The 27876-nt window shown below is 38.2% G+C and overlaps 1 protein-coding gene across 2 annotated transcripts in view; it reads left to right on the forward strand.

Moving 5' to 3' along the window:
* The window catches only part of dennd1b (DENN/MADD domain containing 1B), a 328593-nt gene that overhangs the window by 134551 nt on the left and 166166 nt on the right, over window positions 1-27876 (forward strand). For both annotated transcript variants that reach the window (XM_073063504.1, XM_073063505.1), the window contains exons 4-5: window positions 16457-16506; window positions 22308-22427. In XM_073063504.1, the coding sequence (XP_072919605.1) occupies window positions 16457-16506; window positions 22308-22427 (170 nt within the window). The remainder of the gene's footprint in view (window positions 1-16456; window positions 16507-22307; window positions 22428-27876) is intronic.

Here is a 27876-nt window from a genome sequence, read left to right on the forward strand (position 1 = left end):
GCCCTAGCTTGTTCACTTCTGCTCCTAAGACATGCTTTCTAATCCTGGCAGCAGCCTGGTAAATCTTTGCACTCTTTCTAGAGATTCCACATCCTTCCTGTGTGAGAAGACCAGAAATGAACACAATACTGTGGCCTAACCAGAGTTTTATTGAGCTGCAACATTACCTTGCAGCTCTTGAACTCAGATTGAAGTTGACAGCTTCTGGCAGCTTCATTAGTTCCCTAACTAATGAAGGCCAATGCACCATATGCCTTCTTAACAACCCTATTAATTTGCACGGTTCTATGGATGTAGACCTCAGGATCCCTCTGTTCCCCCACACTTCTAAGAGTCATGCCATTACCCCTGTACTCTCCTATCACATCACACCTTCCAGAGTATCACTTCAAACTTTGTTTGATTTAACTACATCTATCACATCTCTGCCCAATCCTGAGTTTTGTCTATATCCCATTGTGACCAACAATAACTTACAACTTTCTAGACTAACGGCAACACCATCAACCTTCGTGTCATCTGCAAATTTTCTGATCCGCTCTTCCACTTTTACTAATTGAAGTCCTTTATAATTTTTTTTAAAAAATCCACAAACAGCAGGGGTCCCAGAACAGATCTGTGCAGAACACCACTGGTCACTGACCTCCAGGCAAAATATGCTCCATCTATTACCACCTACTGCTTTCTGTGGGGAAGCCATTTCTAAACCCATGCAGCCAAGTTTCCCTGGATCTCATGCTTCCTGACTTGCTATAAGACACTACCATGGGATACCTTCTTGAACACCTTAAAAAAATCCATATACTGTACATCACGTACACTGTTCTGCCTTCATCAATTTGTTTCATCACTTCCACAAAAAATTCAATCAGGCCTGCTGCTCACAAAGCCATGTTGACTATCTCTAATCAGACGATGCTTCTTTAAATGCTCATAAATTCTACCCTCTTGAAAAGTTTGCCTACCACTGACATGAAGATTCGCTTGTCTAGGATTATCCCTATTACCTTTCTTGAACAAATGGAACAAATAGAATTAATATTTGCCATCTGCCAGTCTTCTGGTACCACTCTATAACCATTGAGAATGCAAAGGTGATTGTCAAAGGCACAGTATTCTCATCCTTAACTTCCTGTAGAAATCTGAAGTATATCCTGCCTGGACACAAAAGTTCCAGCATATCCTCTTTCTTAATATTGACATATTCCAGCATATCAGTCTGTTTTATGCTGTCCTCACATTCCTCAAGGTCCCTCTAACTCAGGGGTTCCCAACCTTTTTTATGCTATGGACTACCACCATCAACTGAGGGGTCCATGGACTTCAGACTGAGAAACCCTGTTCTAACTGGGGGATGTAGAAACAAAGTATTTGTTAAGGACCTTCCCTAACTCCTCCAAGTCTAGCCACATTTCCTCTTTTATCTCTGATGGCTCCTAATCTCACCTTAATTATCCTGCTGTTTATCATGTCCTATAACTGCAGAAAACCTTGGGGTTTACTTTAATCCTACTTGACAAGGCCTTCTCATGTCCCCTTCTAGCTTTCCTAAGTCCATTCTGGCTAATGCTCTGGAACCTGATCTCATATGAGAAGGGAGTGGACCTTGGGAGAAAGGGAAGGAGGAGGGGTACCAGGGGAAGTGAAAGGCAGGTGAGGAGGAAGGATGAGGTAAGAGTAGAGCCAGAGTGGTGAATGGATGATGGGGGAAAATGTCAAATTTCCATTCAGACATGACAGTCCATAGTCCCCATTCCCATTTCAATGTGTTGGTCCATGGGCTCCTTTACTGCATCATAAGGCCACTCACAGGTTGGAGCAGCAACACTACATATTCCATCTGGGTAGCCTCCAAGTTGATGGCATGAATATCAAATTCTCTTACTATCCAGTAAATATTTCCCCCATTGTCCACTCCCCACTTTGGCTCCCCTCTTAGCTCTTCTCTTCTCCTCACTTGCCTTTCACTTCCCCTGGTACCCCTCCTCCTTCCCTTTCTCCCGTGGTCCACTCTCCTCTCCTATGAGATCCCTTCTTCATCCTTCACCTTTTCCACCTATCACATCCCAGTTTCTCACTTCATCCCCCACCCACCTGGCTTCATCTATCACCTTCTAGCTTGTACTCCTTCCGCTCCAACACCTACTTAGTCTGGCTTCTTCTCCCTTAATTTCCAGTCTTGATGAAGTCTTTCCAAAGATGCTAACTGACCTGCAGATTTCCTCTAGCATTTTGTATGTATCACTCACTTAGGCCTGACTTGGTTTTATTGGCTCTTCCCAATTGTCTAATCACTCAAACAATCTGCAGAAAGTTATGACTGGTCCCATTCACTTTTAAATCTAGAAGTAACTGTTCTCACGATCTCAAGCTCTGCAGAAAGTCCTGACAGACTTGCTTTTAGGGGCTGGTGCTCACCTCCACGAGGAAATGTTCCTGTGAGCTGAAGCTCTGCAGTATCCCATTTCTGAAAATAGTATTGATGAGTTGCAGAAATGGGCAGAGAAATAGCAGATGGAGTTTAACCCAGATAAATGTGAGGCGTTGCACCTTAGTAGTGCAAATGCAAGGAGACAGTACATTGTTAAAGGCAAAACCATTGAAAGTGTTGCTGAGCAGAGAAAGATCATGGGGTCCAAGTTCAGGTCAATAGTATGGTTGAGAAGGCTAATGGAATACTTGCTTTTAATTAGTCAAGGCATTGAGGTCAAAAGTCAAGAGGTTATGTTGCAACTTTATGAAACTCTGGCCTGGCCATATCTGGGGTATTGCATACATTTCTGGTTGCCCCACTATAGGAGGGATGTTGAGGATTTGGAGAGGATGCAGAAGAGGTTTACCAAGTGTTACGATACGGCAACAATGAACATAGAGTTGAGAAAGGTTTTTTATAAACAAATAAGCATTTATTTAAACTCTGCTCAATAAAAATGAAAACTAAACTAACGACTAACTTAACCAGAAGTTAACTGCTATATGGCAACTCGGAACAGTTCTTAAAGCGATAAATGTGAACACAGTTTTTAAAGTGATAAATGCGAAAGTCCAAATGATTTATACAGTCAATTAGGAGAGACTTTCCTCGATGACGTGACATTACTGCTGATCCCAGCCGAAATATGCCTTGCCCGAAGGATTCACGACGAAGGAAATAAAAACGGATAGAAGGAACTGACCTTTTCCTTGGCAAATAACACTGCACCTAACGCTTTTTGCTTTTACAATGCAGGGGCTATCTTGGATGCAGGTTACTATTCCCTGAATGAAGATCCAATAAGGTCAATCCTGTAATTCCACCAACGACACCAACTTTACTCGATCCTTCGAGTTTCCGTACTTTGGTAAATCTTCACTCTCTAATACTTAGACTTTAAAATTAAATCAAAGATACATCAAACATAACTGGTAGTGATTTTCAAACCTGCCGGCACAACGACAGTGTACCTTACAGTAAGAATCAAAACTCCACTTTAAAACAAAACTGCGCCATGAAACCAAATACACAGCATAACAGACGACTTAAACAACATCCCAACAAAAACTCCAGCTTCACAGCAGGCTTTCCCCGTTTTATACCTGTTGGAACAGGCCATCATGTGACCTCACACTGGCGGGAAAATTACATCATGTGACCTCACACTGGCGGGAAAATACAGCATCCCACCATCACAAGGCCATTACATCACACTCACCAGATACTCAATTACATCATGGTCATGAGACAGTCATAAGATACCCACGAGGTATGTAACACAAGATGCTGCCTGGTTTAGAGGGCATGTGCTACTCTGAGAGGCTGGACAAACTTGGGTTGTTTTCTCTAGAGCGGCGGAGATAGTCTTATAAGATTATGAAAAGCATAGAGTAGGGAGGGAGTATCTTTTTTCACAGGGTAGAAAGTTCAATATAGCAGAGGGCATGCATTGAAGGTGAGAGGGAGTAGTTCAAACAGGATGTGAGGGGCAAGTTTTTTTTTACTCGTTGGATGCCTGGAATGCAGTGCCTGGTTTGGTGGTAGAGGCAAATATATTAGAGGCTTTTAAGAGATGTTCAGACAGACAATGAATGAGAAATAAGGAGCAATATGGGCATTGTGTAGGTAGTAAGGATTAATGTTAGGAGATTTTTTGATGTACGTTTTAGCTAGTTAAGTACAACACTGTGGGCCAAAGGGCCTTTCCCTGTGCTGTTCTGTTCTAACTCAATGCTATGTTCTATGAATTTTCAGAATTACAATTAGCAGGTAGCAGGTTGCCAGCTGGCAAAGGTGCATTTGGATAAATTGGTTATAAAAACCACAGTACTGTACATGGAGACACAATATACTGTTTGTATATGCTGTTTGTTGCTACGTGTAATGGCATGGCTATAATCACAACAGTAGAAGATATTTAGTTATTTTTGCACTGTGTATAAATGCAGATTCTTGTGTTGTGACTTAATATTTGGTCAAGAGTTGTCAAGAAGGGAGCATATTACTTCTGCAATATCCTTTTTTTTTAGTTCCTCCTCAAAAATTATGAACTCATTTGCAGAGTTGATTTGGGGCATCAGTTGAAGTTATTTTTTTAAGTGATGCTTCCAGTGAAACATATTTTCTGGTTCTTCAACTGGCATTCTGAATGAATGAACTGAACACATTTGTAACCACTAGGATCGTGCACAAGTTTTGTAATTGGCAAGTGCAGTAAAAAAAAATTAAGTGGCAATGACCCTGAGGAATATTGATGTACAGAGGAATACTGGGCTGCATGTCCAAAGCTCCTTAAAAGTGGCAGCAAATGTAGATAGGATAGTAAAGGAGGCTTTCAGCACACTTGGCTTTATCACTTGAAATGTTGAGTATAACAATTGGGGAGGCAAGTTGCCCCTGTATAAAAACTTCGGTTATAGAGTTGTAGGTTCTTACAGCACAGATGCAAGCCCTATGGCCCAAGATGCCATGCAGGCTTGTCACATTTGCCTGCTTTTGGCCCTTACCCTTTTTAACCTTCCCTATCTAATTGCTTCAACTACATCCTCCATCATGCTGCAAATGTTACATTTTCTCTATTGGAAAGATGCGTTGTCCCTCTAGCTCCTATAATCCTTTGGTTTGGACATATTTGGAGTATTATGTGCAGTATGGTTGGAGGAATAATGCAGATGCTTTGCAGAGGATACAGAAGGGTTCATGAAAATGTTGTTTGGATTAGAGATTTTTAGCTTTAAGAGGAAGGTTGGACAAACTTGGAATGCTTTCTAGTGTTAGAGGTTGAGGGACAAATTGATAGAAGAATATAAAATCATGGAAGTTGTAGGGTAAGTAGTCATTGTTTTTTGTTCCCCTGGGTGGAAATGCCTAATATTAAAGGGTACAGTCTAAGGTGAAGGGGAAAGATTAAAGTAGGTGTACAAAGCAATTCATCACTCAGAGAGTGGTAAGAACTGGAATGCACTGCCAGGAAAAGTGATGGAAGGAGCTGAGAGAGCAATGTTGAAGAGCATTTAGACAGGCATATGAACCGGCAGGGAATGGTGGGATATAGACTGTGTGGGCAAGTAGGAATGGTTAGATGGGCATTGTGGTCAGCACAATCATGGAGCTAAGGCTGTGCTATACTATTCTATGTAAATGTTTATTAACTTCTTAGGCTGTATGTCCATTTTAGGATGATACTTGAATAGTTAACCAAATTTTCCCTTTTGTGTTTAAAAATTTTTGAAAGAATCTTGAGTGGGGATTGTAGGAAGTATAGTGAAGTATGTACTATGTTGGGAATTCCAAAATGATCTTATGGATAGTGAATGATAAGTGTTCATAGGCTTTATAAAAGTGCATCTTGAAGCACTTGAAATAAATCCCATGAAGGCTGATTCAAGTTTAAAATCCATCTTGGATTTAAGCACATGCAAATACTTGAGACGAAAGTACATGAGTTATGATTTGAATTTTTATTTATTGACCATTTTTTGTGCTCAGTATAAAAGAATCTTGCAAGATGTCATAAATAACAGAAGAAAAAGTGTACTGAAGTAAATTAGAAGTTAATGTCATCTATGTAATATGGCAAACTGCAGTACTTCAATATAATTTTTTAAAAAGAAGTTCAAATGATGATTGATTTTAATTGGTTCATATTGTCTGAGTTAATATAAAGCTTTTAGAAAAGATATTAATACAGGATATGTGACTCTATCTCACAATTCAAGTACCAATGACTGCAAATGCATTTTGATTAAAACTGAAAAAGAAATAAGAAATTTGATTTGAAAATTTTTTTAATTGTTTAGACGTATCTATAATTAAAATGCAATTTTTGAGTTTTCTTTCTTTCTTTATGGTGTTTGGGCATCTCATCCAGGTACTCCATGATTACTACTTGTGATAGTTTAAGTAAGCAGCTAGTTCCTGAGCTGGATTGGCAGCAATAAACGGGAAGAGAAATGCTATTGCAACATATTTTCTCAATATTTTTAAATTATACTCAATACCTTGAAGTAATATCAGACTGGCAAAAAAGAAGAACATGTGATATGTGATCTCCTTGGAGGATTTGTTGACATATGATGAATGGTTGCTTAACCACCCCTCTTCCTGTGCAGATAAACACATTTCCCTGGGCAAACTAATTTGCTCTTTAATTTCTCTCTCCCTATTGGTTCAGCTAGTCCCTTTGGTATTCTTGAATAGGAAGTCATCAACTTGCTTCTGAAGTAATTTTCCATTACTTTGTGTCCCCTTCATTAGGGGTTATTGGTTCACTGTTGGGATTCTGTGAAGGTGATAGTTAAATTTCTAAGTTTATTCAATGTAATGTTGTCTCAGGTCTTCATTAATGACGATGACCACAGTCACTACCTTGCAGGTTGTTATCCCATGTCCAACATGAAAGCTGCAGCTCATAATTATTTTCATTACATTCTTCTTGGGATAGTTTGAGTGGAGGAAAGCCTAACACCAAGATAAGTTCTATTGTTAGAGCGAGTTACATTTGATGATATGGAACTGAGTGATTTAAAAACAACAGTGAGCAAGCCATTGTTTTGAACAGGTACAGCTTAAAACCTGTTTATATTAATTGCAATAAATTGCTTGAAAAATAGAGGGCTATGGATAACCCTAAGTAATTTCTAAAGTAAGTACGTGTTTGGCACAGCATTGTGGGCCGAAAGGCCTGTATTGTGCTATAGGTTTTCTATGTTTCTATTACATTTTTGCAAAATTGTGTTTTTATTTGTTTCTTTTTATTGCAAGATGTGTCTTACCTTGGGGCTTAATTTTTCTTTATTTTTAAATTTAATTAAATATATATAAAACGTGTATAAAAACTTAACCTTTATTTTTAATTTGGTTGCATCATCAAGGTGCGTGTTTAAGCTGGGTCAGCCACTGAGAAATGATTTCTACCTACTCTAGGGATTACATACAAAGTGCTTTTGCCGTGTTCAAACTCACTATGCTCAGATGGCTGCTTTGCAGGCTGTCTGCAATTGCTGCCAAAGCAACATGGGCCAAGGCCAAGTTTGCTTGTTCCCCCGACATCTTTAATGTGTGGGTTAGCCTTGAAGATGATACCGCTCAGGCACTGACGGCTTACATGGAAGCTGCCCACATTTTGTGTACACATAGCCTGCAATTTTCTGCTGCTCTGGTTTTAAGTGCAAGGATTCTTGCAATGAGACCACACCTGATGTTAATGACTTGTGCTATTCCTAGTCTTGGAAACACATCTGCCATGTAATCCAGATAAAACCTACAGAGCTGCCAAGACTTTATGCCAATTAATTTCTTACTTTTTAATAGTTTATCAATGTAAGCATGGGCTATTATAAAAAAGCATATCATAGTCTGACAAAGAATTTTTACTTCCTTTATTGGTTGAATATCCATTTATGGGGACAGGTGTTCCCCCCCCCCTTTACAAAGGTAGAACGTTCCTATGAAACCTTTCTTAAGCTGAAATGGTGTAAAGCGAAGAGCCATTAATTTATATGTGAAAGATTTTTGTAAAAGTGAAAATCCTCTTTGTAATGTGAAAACAGGTTACTAATGTAGGTCTTTTGTAAAAGTGAAGTGGCGTAAAGTGAGCATTCGTAAAGCGGGGGCACCTGTATTTTGTTTCAGTGGTGTGACATTTGTTGACTTGAAAGACATGATGCTTTGTTGTTATAGTTCCTTCATGGTTGATTATTGGTGACCATGGTGACGTATAGGTAATTTGCATTTTATTGAGATCGATTTTAGGGTGGATTGAGGAACTCCCAAGAATCAGACCAGGTCATTGTTCTATAGGGTGCAAAATACGAACAATCGACATGCCTTTGTAGTCAAAATTTTGTTTTTTCCTTTGACCAGCGAATGGACTGGAGCTGGCATTTTTAATGCTTTACACCTGTTGATAGGCATTACAGCATAGGGAAGACAAATACATTTTTCCTGGTGCTCCTCCCCCTTCCTTTACTTCCATGGCCTCTGTCCTTCCCTATTAGATTCCCCCTTCTCTAGCCCTCCATCTCTTTCAGCAATTGATTTCCCAACTCCTTACTTCACCCTTCCCCCACTCCCAGTTTCTCCTATCACCTAACGCCTTGTACTACCTCCTCCCCTTCCCCACCTTCTGACTCTGACTTCTCGTTCCTTTTCTCTGCTCTTGATGAAGGGTCTTGGCCCGAAACATCGTCTGATTACTCTTTTCCATTGATGCTGCCTGGGCTGCTGAGTTCCTCCAGCATTTTGTATTTGTCGCTTTCCCTTTCAACTGGATTTGCCAGAAATTCATGAGAGATGAGAACAGAAACTCCTTGATAAGATTTAAGACCAAGTTCAGTATAGTGTTCCACCAACAGTAGTAGCTCAAGGAAAGCTCACTTGATCTGCTCAATCCTTACTCTGAGGTTTGATGTCTCATAGTTATTTGGAGAGACTACAAAAACAGTAGTTGGTATTTTCCCTCTGTCCTTGTCAACTGTGGGGTTCTGACTTTGAGCCAAAGCATGACCTGATGTTCCTGAGTTCTTTCATCCACAGCCAGTCAATCTGTTACCACTGGGACAGTATTTCTGTTTCATGTTGACACTAGAAGGCTTTCTCAGCTTTTTTTTCCCCCTGCATGCATTTTAGTCTGGTTATTGGTGTTGATCAGCCTGATCATTTGGTCCAGTATTTAACCAAAGTAGGCATTAGAACACTCCAGTCAACATTTAGTGCACCTATTTACAGGAATGATTGAGTTAATAATATTGTGGTGAAATTGTTTTCTGCCACAGTGGTTTCTGAAAGAAACCCTTTCTGTAATGGTGAATGATGGCTGTGGAGGCCAAGTCATTGGATATATTTAAAGCGAAGCTGTATAGGTTAATAATTTAGTAAGGGTGCAAAGGTTCCGGAGGAGGCAGGAGAATGGGGTTTAGAGGGATAATAAATCAGTCATGATCAAATGGTAGAGTGGACTTGATGGGCTGAATGGTTATACTGAATGTGGTTTGCATTTTGTAGAGTTCTCCTTTGTAAGGTAGTCTCATCTGCAGGGACTTTGGATCATCAGGATTAACTTTAACTGACATTGACCGGTAGTGACCAAATGTCATCATTGCACAGAAAGTACTAACTTTAAATTGCAGAAGCTGGATGCAGGAAGTCTTGTTGCTTGCGGTTATTGAAAAGTAATTGCTACCTCAGAAATAAAGAGATAAAACTCGGAGAATACTTATGAAATCAGGCAGTCGCTATGAAGAGAGAAACAAGAATAGGATGGCTGGCCTGAACCGTTTCCTCTGTGCATCTCTCTTCACAGATGCTTTTTCAATATTTTCAGCATTTACTGTTTCATTTCAGATCTATAGCGTTTGCAGTTTTTTTTTAACAATTGCTGTTCAAGTGCTATATGCTTCACAGACTCACAAAATATTCATGAAATAAATGGCTACAAAGTCTAGAATTAGAATCAAGGTAGTCAGTGGAAAGATTTAGAATGATGTATATCATTCTCTTTAGCCTAGATCCAATATCATCCGTGTCCACTTGTATCGAGGGGTACTTCTATCCACTGAGGTTGAATCTGATCTCGTTCCATGAGATTCTATGAGGAATTACACCTCTTATTGTTGCTGAACAGTTTCTAACTAGCATCAGTCACCTGCACTTGTGTGCCCACTAGACACGATGCTGTGCTTCAAGTGAACAGTTTTTAAATAGCGTCAGGTGCGTGTGGTTGTCACTGATAATTGGCAAGAAATAAGCAGTAAGACAATGCAGAACTGTTTTGCTCAAGCATTTAGGCTTTGAGTTGCCAGAAATTGTCGGGAGTGAAAATGAAGCAATTTGACTACCTCAATAAGTTAGGAGCGACGAAGAATTTGAAGGTAATAACAATTATCTTGAATGTTACAATGAAAGTTAAGAATCGACAGCATTGTATGAAGTCAGTCCATTATCTGCACTAGGTCTCTGTGCTGATTTTGTTCATTTACAGTCAAAAGAATGCATCGTGAATGAATTCCTCCGCCGATAAGTATTCAGAACAAATACACAGTTATATCGTCTGAGGCCTCAGTCGGTCAGAGTTGACCATAGATATTGTGTCTTAGCTGACTAGATACACAAGCCTGGGCAGAACGATATGGAAGCCAAGCTTTTGCCATTGTAGCAAGCTCCTCCTCTCCATGCAACTGATGAACCCATAGGAACCGCAGAGACTGACAGAGTCGCACAAATTACTGGTCAGCATTGAACTCAATGTAGGACTGCCTTAGGGACTCCTAAGTCTCTGGCTTTTCCCTCGGCGTTTACTCCTGAAATAATCCCCATGTGTGGGTATAGCCGCAAGGCAATGGAGAGAGTTAGACTTCTCCTAGATGCACTGCCAAACATAGCTGATGAGCCCCATCTGCCCGAAGCAACTGGTTTTAAGCTGCCAGTAATCTGCCTTTGCCCCTTCTCCTGTCATTAGAAATGGTTCTTCCAGGCTTAATAGCCATACGTGAAGGCCAGGAGCTGGACTTGGTTGTCAGAGTCTATTTGAGGTGCATGTCAATGGGAGCATTTAATAGTTAGTGGGAGCTTGTCCTCATTACCACCCCCAGCTATAACAACCTTAAATTATATAGTACTGTAGCAGTATTGGTAGAGTTACAGTCATAGAACACTACAATACAGAAACAGGCCCTTCAGCCCATCTAATCCATGCTGGACCATTAATCTGCCTAGTTCCATTGACCTACACCTAAACCTTAGCCCTCCATACCTCTGCATCCATGTACCTATCTAAATTTCTCTTAAATGTTGAAATCATCTACCACTTGGGTTGGCAGCTCATTCCACACTCTCTGTGTGAAGCAGTTCGCCCTCAAGTTCTCCTGAAACACACCACCTTTCACCCTTAACTCATCACCTCCAGTTGATTTATGAATGCCAATGTGCCAAAAGCTTTCTTTACAATCCTATATATATGTGAGGAATTACAGATCTGTCGTACCAGATCTCTTTGTTCTACTGCACTCCTCAGTGTCCTACCTCTCACTGCGTAAGACCTACCCTGGTTGGTCTTACCGAAGTATAACACCTCACACTTGTTTGCATTAAATTCCATCTTCCAATTTTCAGCCCTTTGGTTTTCTTTGCTGTCCACTAAACACCCCCCACCCCCAATCTTGGTGAAACTGCAAATTTGCTGATCCAGTTTACCACGTTATTATTATGTAGTATACTCGTATGTTCTGCATTTAATTTAAATACCCAATTTGATGCTCGGTCTGACTTTTTTTTAATGTCTTTTTAACTATTTCCATAGAACTTCAGCTAATTGGGACAGCTGATTAATTGGGACAAAATGTACTGGTCAAGATGTATCACAATTAACTGGAATGCATTGTACATAGACTCTGAGTTGGTTTAATGTAGTTTTATAGCTAGTGATCATAGAATGAAGCCTTAACGTTGTTATCCTGTTTGTAGAAGTGGAACTTTTGGTCAAAGTGAAGAATCATTCAACTAAATTTTTATTGATGATTATGATTTAAGTTAGGAAAATAATTTAGTTTATAGATCAGTAATGCAGGAAGATCCCTGTACTTCCAGAAAATAATTTTGGATATTTCAGACAATCCGCATTTTAACTGGACTTTTCAAGCCCTGTGCCTCATTTCATCTGAAAGGAGCAACAGTTCCCGATAAAATTACACATGTGCAGAATCTTTCTGTGTCTAGGGATTGCTGTGGCAAAGAAAAAAATGGATTATGACTTTAAGGAAATAAAGCTCTTTTTGTCAGAGTAATTATCTAGCATATGCCATCAACTTTTAATCTTTATAGACAGTCATGGCAAATAGTTCTTATATACATGCTATGTTTTCCTTGAACTTTGTTGCTGAATTTCTTTGGTAGCGGTGGTTGAGGGAGGCAGGGAAGAAACCCGCCTAGGAAATCTGAATGTGTTTACAGAAAGGAAAATGCATGTGGCCAGTATTGAATTGAATTGACTCTATTTCTTACATACTTTACTTATATGAGGAATAAAAATCTTTGTTATGTCTCCATCGAAATGTGCAATGTGCAGTTTAGAGTAATTTGTAATAAATAGTATGTACAACAGGACAGTCAATACAGCATAGAAATACAATTCTTTCAGCGTGAATTAATCAGTCTGATAGCCTGATGGAAGAAGCAGTCCCGAAGCCTGTTGGTCCTGGCTTTAATGCTGTAGTACCGTTTCCCAGATGGTAGAATGCTAGAACAGTTTAAGGTTGGATTTTCTCAGGTCCCCAATGATCCTACGGGCCCTTTTTACACGCCTGTCTCTGTAAATCATGTCCTGAATAATGGGAAGTTTGCATCTACAGATTTATAAAGTCCTGGATGTTTTTATATATATTATCCCCAACTTGCATTGTATAACTATGAATATCACTCGTTCCAAAGTAAATGTTTGAATTTGTTCCAACACAAAAGAATTGAATATTTGTCAGTTTCAGTAGATTTTTATGAAGTATTAACTATCAGACAGGCTGAATATATATTTCATTCATTTTGTTGTAAGAATGCTATGCAGAGCTTTCAACATGCACATAAATCCTATTTATTTGTGGTTCGCACTGATTTTTGGTGTGGTAACCTTTAATGTTATTACTGATTTTCAATTCAATTGAACTTTGTTTCACCAAAATGTGATATGCATCTCCACAATCTCTATCAGCACAGGTACACCAAAAGGCTGTGTGCTTGGTCCCCTTGCTCTACTTGCTTTACACTTATGAATGTGTGGCTAAGCACAACTCCAATGCCATAGTTAAGTTTTCTGACGGCACCACTGTTGTTGGCCGAACCAAAGGTGGGTGAAGAATCAGCTTATAGGAAGGAGACTGAAGCTTTGGCCGAGTGTTGCCACAATAACAACCTCACACTCAATATCAGCAAACCAAGGAGCTGATATTGACTAAGAGCAAGAAATCCGATGCCCATGAGCCAGTTTTCATCAGGAGATAAAAGGTGGAGAGGGACAGCAACTTTAAATTCTGGATGTTGTTATTTTGGAATTCTTGCCCAGTACATAAGTGCATTTACGTAGAAAGCACGGCTGCATCTCTACTTCCTTAGAAGTTTGTGAAGATTCTGCATGATACCTAATACTTCGACAAACTTCTATAAATGTGTGGTTGAGAGTATATTGACTGGTTGCAACATGGCCTGGTATGAATGTACCATTGCCCTGAATGGAAAATCTTATAAAAGGTTTTCGATTTGGCCCATTTCATCAGAGTAAAGCCCTCCCCATCACTGAGCACATTTACACAGAGAGCTGCCACAGGCAAGCAGCATCAAGGACCTCACTACCCAGGTCATGCTCTCTTCTTGCTGCTGCTATCAGGAAGAAGGTACAGGAGCCGGAGGCTCATACTGCCAAGTTCAGGAATGGTTATTACCGCTCAACCATCTTAACCAATGGAGATAACTTCATTTACCCCATCACTGAAGTGTTCTGACAACCTATGGACTCGCTTTCAAGTACTTGTCATTCCATATTCTTGGTATTTATTGCTTTTTGATGTATTATTATTATTTTTTCTTTTGTATTTGCACAGATTGTTGTCTTATGCACATTGGTTGTTTGTCCGTCTCGTTGGGAACAGTTTTTAAATGATTTTATAATGGTTCTTGGAATTACTGAGTATGCCTGCAAGAAAACAAATCTCAGGGCTGTACATGGTTGCATATATGCACTTTGATAATAAATTTACTTTGAACTTTAAGCGTTGAAGCTCTGTTAATGACTTAAAAATAACAAATTTTGCTGATAAAATATTGCAAAACAATACCCATGAACATAACCAAAAATAAACTGAAGAATTCAAGCTCTATTTACACAAAAGATATGTAAGAATTTAACACATTGCTAGTAAAATACATTTAATTGAACCCAGTATAGTATTTTGAAATGATTGCAGGCAAATGCTGCTGTGCTTTTACATAGCAAACCTCCAGCTGAGCTCATCAATAAATGAACTGAAATAAATACGATGCTGTGATACCTGGCTTGATTATCAGCATAACTTATTTTTGCCATGGCCATTCAATACAGAACGTTTATTACCAGCATGGTATTTGAGAGTCACTGTTTTAGATTTACATTATACAATATTTCATTAAGTGAAAGTGCTGAATGCTATGTTTTAATTAGGATGAGATCTGGCTCTGGAGCTGGTGCACTGCTTCATTGATTGATGCAAGTAACCTCATCTATGCTGTCATAGAGTTCCAGTTGTCAGCTGAGCTGGTCGGTCCCATAAGTGCTGCAAACAATTTTTGTCTGAATTGTTTTTGAGTCTATAGACCTGCCGGTTGTATGAATTTAAAAGAGCATTGAGTTTTTTTTTTCAAATGTCACCTTCCCCTGAGAGTTGCCTGTGCCATTTGGAAAGTGAGTAGAAAGCTTGGGTTCTATTCTGAAGGAAATAAAAAGAGGAATTCTAAATAGTGGCAATTAGATTTTAACCTGCTATGTATTGCTAAAATAGTTTGTTTTGCAAGGATTAATATTGATAGAACACTTGAGTCTGTTGAGCAATATTATTCCTGTTCTGTTAATTTAGAATGGAACTATTTTGTCCATACAGAATGAATTAGCAAATGATTTAATTTGCATTTGTCTATTTTGTCCATCTGAGATGGTGAATGTTAAATTGATGTGGACTGCTTTTAGAACTTACTGTATCTTAGCTGCATTAAAAATGAAATCTACAAGTTATCTTTGATTTGGAAATGCATTGCAATGGGTAAAACAAGCTTCGTATTAACCCTGTGATTAGGTGACAACCGATGAGCACAGATCATGTGAATTATAGAGTCCAAAATGTGGCCTCACATTTATAAATCTGATTAGAAATATATATGGACTCTTAAAACTAGGATAATATAATTAATTTGGAAGCTGAAGTCAGATCCTGAAGGATGACAATTTGCTGAGAATTTATAGTCCCAGTCGCACAAATAAGCTGTTTTGGCTGCAATAACAAGTACAATTCTCTCTTTTAAAGATTATGAATGAAGATTAAAATTTATTCCATTGGAGCATTGTGTCACCTCTGTGAGCAGGGTTCACACTGCTTGCTCTTAGTTCACTTTGTTATACAAGCCAGATTTTCAATAAAGGAGCTGACATGCGCTTTTGCAGTGCAAAAAAAAATTAATCTTTAAACAGTTCCAAAGCCCTGTTCTTTACCTGCAAGAAAAAAAAACTTAACAACCATGCAAGCTGAAAATTGCAAAGTACTTTAGTGCTATTCCAAATTCCTGCAAGCTTTATGGAGAGATTTAAGAATGACTGGTTGTGTTATTTAAGAGCTTGTAAACAAATATCTGCTGCTATTGATGATGCAATATTTCATTGTTGTGTCATGTATTTTTTTTAAAACAGATAAAAATCTGACTTAATGGAGTATCACTTAGCAGAGGCACTCTGATGACATATATATTTTCTTTAAATAATCCTATGCAAATTTTTTTCAGCAGGACACATTCATTTTGAATTTTGTCATTTTTATCGTTACTATTATCCTTCAGTTTTTTCCCCCCAATTTCTATTGTCAGCGCATGTTACATGTTGACTAGAAACTGGTGGCTAGTCTGTGATGCATGTATCAGCAGACGTGGCTTACCCATATGGTGCTGCGCTGCTTGTAAAATCCATATGGTCTTGTTGAAGGGGATCCCAGTGGGGATGAGAGGGGGTGTTAATGCCCTTTAGGCCAAACGATTCCCTCCTGGTGCTCTCTTACCATTGTCAGTACAGTCTGCTGAAGCATAAATTTTATTCTTGTTAATAATCAATGAAGTTCATTGTGGTTGATTATTTCAATACAGAAACAACTGTCTGTATATGTTTTAATTCAAAAGGTTATTCTCAGTCTTCTTTTGTGGTGCATACAGTAGTGATTTGACCCAAGTCCTGCATGAGCCTAACAATTTTATTATCCTTCACAGGAAGTGCTGCAGACTGTGCCGAAGTTTTGCTTCCCCTTTGATGTTGAAAGGTACAGTATTGCATGATAAACCAATCATTTTACATTTTACCCACTACTTTGAATTGGGACTCAGTCCAATCTTTTTTTTAAAGAGAAGTGTCTTCTTAAAATCTCAGCATGGAGGGTCCCCATTTTTTTGAGGACTAATGTGAGCTAGAAAATTGACTGTACACATTGTAGCTAATAGCTTGTGAACTGAGTTTTACTTCTATTAAAAATAAAGTCTTCCACTTGGAAAAAAATTATCTATAAATAAAGTGTTGTTTAATTATAACTTTATAATTAGATATGGTGTTTTAAAACCGAATCCCCACTATTGCGCTTTTTAACTGACTGCAGCCTTTTAAGTATTTGCATTTGTGTGTTCCAGCACATTGTGAAGATTTTTGTTAGCCTTCATCTAAATGAAAATAAGCTGAGGAGCTAAATGTCTCTGGTTTAAGATTCACAATATGTATGTAGAAACAGGCTCCATTGCTGCCATCCAGTGGTATACTTGGTGACACAATTTGGTTTTCAAAGAATCCAGTGCACCAGCTCTGTAAAATGCAGCGAATATACTTTTCAACTGTAAAAGAAGTTGCAGTTCTTGAATAAATGTATTTTCCCCTAATATTCTCCTTTTGTGTATATTGTTCTCAATGCAGCAATAGGCTTCTGTCAACGTCAATGTCAATGACATTGGAAAGTGAGCAAGTTATGTTGTTCCTTGAAGTTCTTAAATGTGATCACTCTGACCAAACTCCATCATTCTGCTAATTCTCTATGCCACACAATATCTCTTAGCTATCAAAGTTAAGGTGAAAAATAGGAATTAACGTTGCACCAGTTGTCATTTAACTTTTGAAAATCCTAATTCTGACATTTCAAAACTTCAATTCAATCATCCCCAAACCACTGCAATTCCAGGAACACAATCTTACTCCTTGTAATCATATCTTTTAATTTAACCCAGAAGTTTTTGTCAAAATCTCTCAATTGTCAGTCTATTCCCACTATGATTAGTTGCTGTGAATACTCTAGCTATGACCACAGCTAACTTTGTTGAGGAGAGCGGGAGGCTAGGGTGAGGGCATTCCCCTCAGTATATCACTTGGGATTCTGTTGAGGGGAATGTCCTACCAGGGGAAAGTCACAGTGCTCAGGTCTCTGGCACGGAGTCTAGCCCTGTGGCTCAAAAAGAAAAGGAAGAGAAGAGCAGAGCAGTGGTGATAGGGGATTCAGTAATTAGGGAAGCAGAAAATTCAACGCATAAATAGATGATGATAATAGTAGTAGATAATAGTGATAGATATTCAATATATAGGATGCAGAGCTCGGCTGGGAAGTTACAAATGGAGTTCAATCCAGAAATTGAAGTGACAAACTTGAAAGCAGTGTTTAGGGATAATAGCAGGACTCTTAGCAGAGGGATCTTGGGGTCCGTGTCCATAAATCCCTCAAAGCTGTCATGCAAGCTGATAAGGTGGTTAAGAAGGCATATGGTGTGTTTGCCTTCATTAGTAAGGGGAGTGTATTCAAGAGCTGCGAGGTAATGTTGCAGCTCTATAAAACTCTAGTTAGACCACACTTGGAGTATTGTGTTCAGTTCTGGTTGCCTCATTATAGAAAGAAAGATAAAGCTTCAGAGAGGCTGCAGAAGAGTTTTACTAGGATGCAGTCTTAAAGAGAAAGTGTGTCTTATGAGAATAGTTTGACTGAGTTGGGGCTTTTCTCTTTAAAGCAAAGTAGGATGAGTGGTGACTTGATAGAGGTGTATAAGATGATGAGACAGAGTGGACAGGCAGTCCTTTTTTCTAGGGCAGCAATGGCTAATACGAGAAGACATGGTTTTAAGTTAACTGGAGAGTGGATGTCAGAGGTATTTTTTTTTAAACAGGGAATAGTAAGTATATGGAGCACGCTGCTGCTGGTGGTGTTACAGGCAGATACATTAGGAGCATTAGGCAGTGGACCTATCACAAAGAGCATGAAAGGTTGGGCACAGGCTAAATCAGAGCTGCTGGGGCAGAGGCCCTAGGACTGCCAATGCTACTGAACATGATGTTCGGACGGAGATTTACAGGCCGAATTGAGGCAGCGAAGTCCGGTGTTTCCAAGTGGCAGAACCTGTTTTTCTGACTGAGATTTAAGTGCCAGGCCACATTGAAAAGGCCAGGATGATGAGGCCTGAGGTGAGGTACAGGCCGGTTCAGATCACTGCTCGAAGCAGCAGAACCGGATGTTCAGACAAAGAGTTAAGCGCTGGGCCAGATTAAAATGGTTAGGGTGTAGTGGCCCAAAGTGAGATGGGAACTGGTTCAGATTGCTGCTCCACAGCATTTACTCAACTCTGTGCTGAACTATGGGACTCTCTTGTGGTCTTCAGTTCAGAAACACTATTTTGCTTGCAGTTACTGTTTGCCGGATTTTTTTTCCCCATTGATCATTGGTTGTTCAACAGTCTTTTATGGGTTATTTTATTCTTTTATTTTTCATGGGTTCTTTTTTTTATGGGCATGATGTGGTTTTTACTCTCTGAACATTGAGTGTTAGACAGACTTTCTTTTTTACATATATTATTATGGGTTCTTCTTTTGGGTGTCTTTGTTTTAAGGTTGTATAATGTATAAATACTTTGGTAATAAATGTACTTTGAACTTTGAACATTTAAGAGAACGTTAGAAAGGCACATAAATGAAAGCAAAATGGAGAGCTCTGAAGGAAACTGAGGAAAGGGTTAGATCTGGGATTAGGTTAAAGGGTTGGTACAACATTGTGGACCAAATGGCTTATGCTTTTTGTCGGGTTGTACTCTCATCCTCAAGATATAACATTAGCACTTTATTAATTTTAGGTTTTTTTTGTACTTTTCCTTTCCTTCAAATATAAAGTTTTACTCATATTTTGCCCTAGTGAGGTAGAGTCATAGAAAAGTACAGCACAGTAGTAGGGGGGGTCTAGAACCAGAGGGCTTAGTCTCAGAACAGAGGGAAGTTCTTTAGCTAGAGAGTGGTGAATCTGTGGAAGTTATTGCTACAGGCAGCTATGAAGGCCGGGTTGTTGGGTGTAGTTAAGGTGCAGGTTGATATATTCTCGATTAGTCAGGATGAGAAAGGTTACAAGGGGAAGGCTGGAGAATGGGGTTGAGAGGGAAATGGATCAGCCATGATGAAATACGGAGCAGAGTCAGTGGGCTGAATGGCCTAATTCTGCTCCTATGTCTTATGGTCGAATGGTGTGGTATAGCTGAGCCAGTGCTCAGGACTGGAAAAAGTTACAGAGGGTTATAAACTCAAGCTACTTCCATCATGGGCACTAGGTTCCCCACCAGCAAGGACATCTTCAAAAAACAATGCCTCAAAGAGGTGGCATTCAATATGAAGAACTCTCACCATCCAGGACACGCCCTCTTCTGATTACTACCATGAATGCAAAGGTACAGCAGCCTGAAAACGCCCTCTCAATATTTTAGGAACAGCTTCTTTCCCTCTGCCATCAGATTTCTGAATGGTCCGTGAACACTGCTTCACTATTTTACTCTTTTTTTTTTGGCATTGTTTATTTATTTTTATATATTCTTATTGTAACTTATAGTAATTTTTATGTTTTGCACTGCATTACTGCTGCGGAACCACAAGTTTCATGGCGATAAACCTGATTCTGATTCTGGTATTCTTACTTTTTAAACCAGTGTGCTACTCAGTGTCTGTGAAATAGAGCCTTACTTTCCCATACCACCACCGCTTGAGCTATATATTCCCCTCCCTATGTCTGTTTATCATGATACCAATTTGCTTAGCTCAGGTAATAGATAGTGGTTAGAATTACTGATATCCATTTCCTTAAGTTAATGCACAGCAACTAATAATTTCCCAATGGAGTTCAATATGTTTGCAAGACTCAACATGGATCACAGAGACCAGCTCCTTCCCTTCCACCCTAATGTCCATTCAAGACATTTCTTGTTGCCCTTCACACTGGCTTCAAGTATGTAAAGCATGCTGATATTAAAATCAAAATTCAAAGAATAAATGCTACTTGAATGATTAAAGTCCTTGCAGCCTTTCTGATTAAACAGCCTTCCTTCCTCTCCGAACTGATATTTAAAAAAAATGTTACTTTGCAACAAGTTCAAATTTTAAAGTAAATTTACTATCAAAATACATATTTGTCACCATATGCAACCCTGAGATTCATTTTCTTGCAGATATACTCAGAGAATCCAATCAGTGAATAATATCATCAGTGAAAGACTGCATTCAACAGAGCGGACAACCAGTGTGCAAAAAGAAAACAAACGGCACAAATACAAAAAAAAAGGAAGAATAATAATAAATAAATATCAAGAGCATGAGATGAAGAGTCCTTGAAAGTGACTCCATAGGTTGTGGGAACAGTTCAGTGATGGGGCGAGTGAAGTTGAGTGAACAAGTGCTTAATGAGAGATTAGCTTGTTATTAATTACATGGAATTATTTCACGCACAATTGATTTCAGTTCATGGGATACTAGTGAAAACTGTTTGTAAACCAAGCATTCACTGAAAATGTTTGAGACAAAATATCCTTTGCAGCAGCAACACCCAATATTTGATCGAGTATTAGGATATAAGATAGCATCACAGGTAGACAAGGTAATGAAGAAAGCATTTTACACGCTGGCCTTCATCAGCCAGGGCACTGAGTGTGGGAGTTGGGACATTAAAAAGCACTTGTGTGGTTTGGTCACCCTATTATAGGAAAATCATGGTTCAACTGTAGTGAGTACAGAGAGGATATGTCAGAAATGTTGCCAGGATGAGAAGCCTGTTGGTCAAGCTAGTGCTTTATTTCAGTTATATGAGGGGCAACCTTACAGAAATGTTCAATAATAATGCGAGCACAGATAAGGTAGATGCTAACAGACTTTTCCCCGGGGTAGGGGATTCCAAATCTGGTGGGCATAGCGGTCAGGGTGAGAAGGGAAAGATTTAAGAGGGATCTGAGAGGCAACCTTTTGATGCAGAGGGTGATGATCATATGGAGTGAACTGCCGGAGGAATTGGTTGGAGGCAGGTGCAAGAAAATGGTTTTAAGAAGAACTCGGACAGTGCATGGAGGGGTGGATCTTTGAGGAATGTGGGTGGAATGCAGGAAAGGGAACTAGTTGGGTCAGCACTGTGGTCAACAAAGACTGGTTGGGCCAAAAGGCCTGGATATATGCTACATATGCAGTATTGCTCTATTACTCTGTGGTGTGTTTCAGGATACTTTACCACATTTCACTGAAATTAACAGAGACAAAATGTTGAATATTTAATGCTGAAGGCAAGCACTGAAAAATTAAAAGCATTGCCTGAGCTTAGTAAATTCCAATATCCTTGAAAATAAAAACATAACATTAGGTTTTATCCGACCCCTTCTAACTGCACACAAAACATCAATCTTATTGAGGTCCTTATTTGTAGTTCACTGTTGTACGTTTACAGCTTTTACTCAGCCATAATCAAAGGGTGATTTTTTAAAAAAGTGTTGAATTAGCAAACCAATTGCTCTGATCACAATTGCTTCCCTTTCCCTCCTTCCCCCATCATTTTACAAACCTCAGAAATTTGTTATTTGTCAACTTTCAGTTCTTCTGCAGAGTTAACAAGATCAACACTGAACTATCAGTGTCTAAATATTCTGACCAAATGAATTCATTAAATTAACTAATTTAAGAATTTTTAAGAAAATTGCTACTATTACTTCCTATGATTTTCTGCCATTTTAGTTTCCTTCAGAAGTTACCTCTTTAACGTAGCTGACATTCTGTCCATGAAATCTAAATGTTTGTGCCTGTCACTTTCAGGGTTTCACGTAGTCAGGTGGGACAGCACTTCACTTTTGTGCTCACAGACATTGAAAGCAGGCAAAGGTTTGGTTTCTGCCGCTTAACATCAGGATGTAAAGTCTGCATCTGTATCCTCAGGTATGTGGAATTTAAAATGAACTATGAATTTTTGCACTGTATTTAAGATGCATGCAAAACTATATCATTTGAATTGAATTTGAATTGGTGGCTCCAGCATTAAGCATAGCAATAGTGTATCTGTTTTTTTTGTAGCACTCCTGTACCCATTATACTTGAATCTGTGATTACAGTTTTTTGATTATTTGCTATACCCAGTGACATTGACTATTTCTGAGAAATTTTGTTTATGATGCCTTGAATTTGTATTCCAACTTTCATATCAGGTATCAATACATTTTCCCCCACCCTCTGACTTCCTGCTATCACCTTTTCCATGACAAAAACCACACAATAAAAACCTTTGTAAAGTGACTACCTGCTTCTGAAACCTTTTTGCATTTGTCACTTCCAGGCATGAGTACCCACCCCTATAGTTGTTAAAACTCTTTATTTTTGTGCCCAAAATCTATCCTAGAGATTGTGTGATCACTCCTCTTCACAGTGACTAGTCTGAAATATTGGAGTTTCATTTTCTGGTTCAAATTGTTTCTCCGCTCCGCATTCTCGTAACTTTTGCTCCTTGTGTGGTTCACTTTCTCATCATCCTGCATGTGAAGTAGGTCAGAGAAGAAACTCAATTATGAAACATGCAGCTCTTCCTGTTTCCTATTCGAGTTCCCTTCCTGACCCACTTCAACTCCTTTTTAAGATTATTCCTCCAACCCCCATGTTGGAGTTCTGTGGAGTAGACTTGATAGGCCAAGTGGCCCAGTTCTTCTCTGTGTCCTATGTCCTATTGCCGAAGTTTTCAATCAGCCTCTCCAATGTATTCTTCTTTGACTCAATATTCAATCAATAATTGTTTTCCATCAGCAGATGTTAGGGTGTTTTCCCAAATTATGGTTACCATCTGAATGCTGATTGTTGGTAAGAAACAGCTGGTTGCTGACTAAAAGGTGGTTGTTGCATATCTGAGGTTAAAATAGAAATTGCTGTTAATTGAAGAAGGAGAAATTGGATAAACTGGTAGCTGTAAAGGGATTGGTATATTTGAATAATTGAGGGATTTTACCCAAGGATATCAGTTCCTTCTGGATTTGCTTTGTGTTGTCCAATGTGTTTTAACTTCTTATTTAAGTGTTTATTTCTTGGTAAGTTCCAGGCTTTCAGAAATTTACATTATTTTAAGGAAGCTGGCATACATAGCTTGTGTATTTTAGTTCTGTGCCATTTTCCTTTGGGTTCTATTTTTTCATTCAATGCTGCATGAATTATCAAGATGCCTTAGCTTATAGTTGTAGTTGCCACTTATTACATACAAAGCCTAAAGCTGTGTGAAAAAAGTTCTGTCTGTTACTAGGAATGGAGGGTTATGGGCTAAGTGCAGGTCGGTGGGACTAGTTGAGAGTAAGCTTTCGGCATGGACTAGAAGGGCCAAGATGGCCTGTTTCTGTGCTGTAATTGTTATATGGTTATACGGTTATACATACCAAGAGATGTAAAGGTGATGGTTGCTTCCTGACTACCTGATCAATCAGAACGTGCAGTGAAAAAGTACAAATGGATACAGAAATATTTTGGCTTGAAGGTGGTTTTTGGAGGACTCTAATTTCTAAAAATTTTAATTGAGAGACAAATTGTCTTTGTTATTGTTCAATGCTGAAGGATACTTCAACCTATACACAGGAGAGTAGAAGCGCAGTTTTACCCTGAACAATTTTCAATCTCATTGCTATGTTTTAAATCACAAAGCAGCAGAGTTGTCACCTTTGCAATCACATATCCAAGCACCATAATGATAGCTGTTTTTGATTAGTGTTTGTAGAGGGTAATGTTTTCAATTTTAATGCAGGAAGAAAGTAATTTATACTTCTGTCATTGACAAATTCTATCAATAATTTTCTTGGTCTTTGCTTCAAAAATAGCTGTGCATGATTCTTTGTGAGAATTATATCAATTATAAAACTTTGTCGTCATTTTTTAACCAGAAGATTTCAATTTCTATTAATCACTTGCATATATTGCCATTTCACCTAAATTTTTGTATATTACCTCTTCCTGTTAGACAAAGCACATTCTAGTGATCTTAGTTAACAAAAGCAATGTCAGAACAAAATAGAATCTATATTCAGTATTTTTGATTGTCAAAATAAAGTGTTTTGTTTTTTTGATAATTTTATTATTGTTTGATGTCCTGGGGTTCATATTCTTTAATATTTTGCTCCAGTAGGTACTGTAAACAGATTATTTGCAAAATATCATCTAATACTAACAGAATGCAAAATACATGTTGGCTTCTTTTGTTTGAGCCTGAAAAATGCAGTTTTCTTTAGTTGAGTAATTTTTATCTTCTAAACTGAAAGAAATGCTTTTCATGACACATCTTTCTTCAAATCCTTAACTCTAAGGAACTACTTAAAATCAGTTATTGTCAATCTCTATTAATTAATTCTTGTATATTTCTATTTTACTGAGGTAGTGGGTGAAATAGCTTTTTGTAATAAAAAGAGTGCATCTGAGTAATAGTAACTATTTCATGTTTCAGTCTGATTTTAACTTAAAATTTTGCTTCATTTAAAAGTATGACTGTATTTGAAAATGTATGATGTGCTATAAATGAATTTTGTTGCCAAAATATAACTAAGATACAGGTATTTAGTTTTGCATTCCTTTATGAACCACTGTTAAAGTTTACTAAAGTCTTTCTATGAACACTGTAAAATGTATCTCATGCTTGATTTCTTGAGGTGTAATCTTTTTTTTTCAGTAATAGTTCTGGGAATATATGCACATGATTGAGATAAAAACACTACCATAATTCCTTTAAGGAACCTTTTGATCTCTACAGCTAAATCTCAGATGGGGAAAATGAATTATATTCAAAAATATTCTCAATTGTTAGTGTCTGGAATCTTGAGCTCCAGCTCTGCAATCCTAGCTTTTTAACTTTATGTTATTTTCCTTTCATGTGATAGTTTATAAAAGCCTCATGAAAGTCTTTAAATGAATGGCATTTCTTGACTAAATGAAGTTTTGATTGAGCTAGGTTAAGTATTTGGAGAAATCACTTCATTTTTTAAATATACTAACTTACTAAGTACACTTTCTCAAACAATGAAGATAATTTTTGAGCATTAAATAATTTGGTTACATTTTAGTAAGAGCAATCAAAAATGATTTAAGCGTGAGCGATGAAAGGCCTAAGGGGATTTTCAGTTACTTCTAAATCACAGCACTTGTTTTAATTGCATTTGATTTTTGGACCCTTTGCAGTAAATTTTATCTGGTTGAGAACTTTTTCTTTTCCCAGATATAAAAACATTTCAGGTTTTGATCCATTATGAACTTCAAGTATCATAAATTTCCACGAGCCTCTAAATTTTTATTTAAGTATGTTTTCTGGAAAATGGTTGCATTTCGGTACTAATCTACTGTATCAATGGTGATACACAGATTTGTATCCAGTCATTTCAGTCCGCATTATTTTTTGAACATTTTCTCATGAGAAGAGAGGAAAACTTGGGGAAATTACCTCAAGTTAGATTTCAGACATGCTTTGATGGAGAATGTGTGAATGACATTTGACTCTCTTCAGCCTCTTTATTAACAGTAGTGCCAAAGAAGAAAGGAAAATTTAAGTAGTTTTAATTTAGGTAAGTTAAGAAATGAAATGTTGCAGTAACTGCATTGCGTAGATGGTGATGAGGGATAGGCAATTGTAGCCCCAGGAATAAATTAACACAAACAGTTAATAAACGAATGTCCTGCCCGCTGTCTCCTCTGTCATTCTTGAACAAACTTTCATATCCGTCTCTTAAGGTCATTGAAGCTGTTGTTGGCAGGTCTAATGGGTTATCGGTGAGTGGTAAGAATCCACAGTGAGGAACGCTCCCAGGGTTTTTTTGTGGTCACCCCTGTGATGACTCTGTGCTTCTAAAGGAACTGAAAATAAAACTTGTTTAAATCATTACCTTTGTTGCATTTGTATACAAAAATACCAGTTATTTAACTGTGTCCCATTATTAACATTATCCAATTTAGTAGTGCAAAATACATCATCATGTTTATTTTTAAGAGAAGTGCATTTTCTTCATTTTGGTTCGTAACTTCTGGTTCTGTAAATAGATTAGACTTTCTAATCTATGGGGACAAGACTGTAATAAATCCTTCATCCAGCAGTGACATGAAATCATTATTAAAATATTTGGTTTGCTTTTGATTTTGAAGTATTGCGATTGTTAAATTGTCACCTTCACTTAGAAAAGGAAGTGCTCTAACAAGCAAGCTCATTTTTTTTTTAGGCAGGTAAGGCTTTGTAGTGCAGCAACTCCCATCGAAGTGAAGTCATCAGTTGCCAAAAGCAAATCCCCTTAAAAGCAGAATGTTTCAATTTTACACACTTTGTGTCAATTTTCTGCAAAAGAAAGTACCCCGTAGACATTTCATGTTAAGGTTTGGAAAACCAACTTCCTCTGTTTTGATTTGATTACTAAGAGCAGTGTTCTCCTGGAAGTTGGTGTCAGTGGTCAGTAAGCTATTTGACGGAAAACATATCCCTTCCTTTATTTAACCTTTGACTTTTGAAAGTAAAAGTTAATCAAAGCTTAAGTAGAAGCAGCAGTAAGGTGGAAGTCCACAGCTGGCAAATAAAGTCGATCCAGCTCTGTAAATGTAACTTTGAGAGACTGCTTTTTGACTCTTTCCAGGTGGAAATCTTTAATAAAATTTAATTCACTGCCACTGTTCTTTTTTAAGATAGGAGAAGAGCCTGACCAGTTTCAGTCTCTAGAAACATTGCAATCCAATTGGAAATTGCCAATGTTACTTGAATTAAATCAGCCAATTGATCAGTATGTGGACTCCTTTATCTCTGAATTTGAAAATAATTTTACAACTCACAAAAAGTTATTCAAAACCTGTAGACAAGAGTAGAGAAATTATCCCTTGAGTCTATTTAGTTATTCAGCAAAGTTGTACCTGTTCAAAGACCTAGACCATACTTCTCCTCTACCAGCCCAGTTTCCTTTGCCCCATATCATGCCAACAGACAAAGCAGGAACCTTGAGGCTGTGTTGCCACATGATCCAATTTCATGATCCAACCTTAACACTGAGTTCCTTCCTAACGCTAATAACATCATCATCTTGCAATGAAAAATCTTTTGTCTGTCCATCAAAGTCATTGGTTATGCTGTTGCTGGGCATTATGCTTAGCAGTGAGTAGTCAATGTTGGAGCACTAGTGAAGAAGGCTCCCAGGACTTTGTTCTGAATGCCTGCGCAATACACTTGTGTTTATAATAGGGGCACCTAAATTAATAAATATATAATGCAACGTTGCTTTAAAGAAACTCTAAGCTTCAGGTTCATCCACCATATAAGGAAGAGAGTTACAAAGACTCATAGATCACGAAAGGCTTCCACCTCAGCTCTGTATGAAACACCAAGTATTCATGTTTAAACAGTGAC

This window comes from Hemitrygon akajei, chromosome 12 (genome assembly GCF_048418815.1).
Source record: "Hemitrygon akajei chromosome 12, sHemAka1.3, whole genome shotgun sequence".
Taxonomy (NCBI): domain Eukaryota; kingdom Metazoa; phylum Chordata; class Chondrichthyes; order Myliobatiformes; family Dasyatidae; genus Hemitrygon; species Hemitrygon akajei.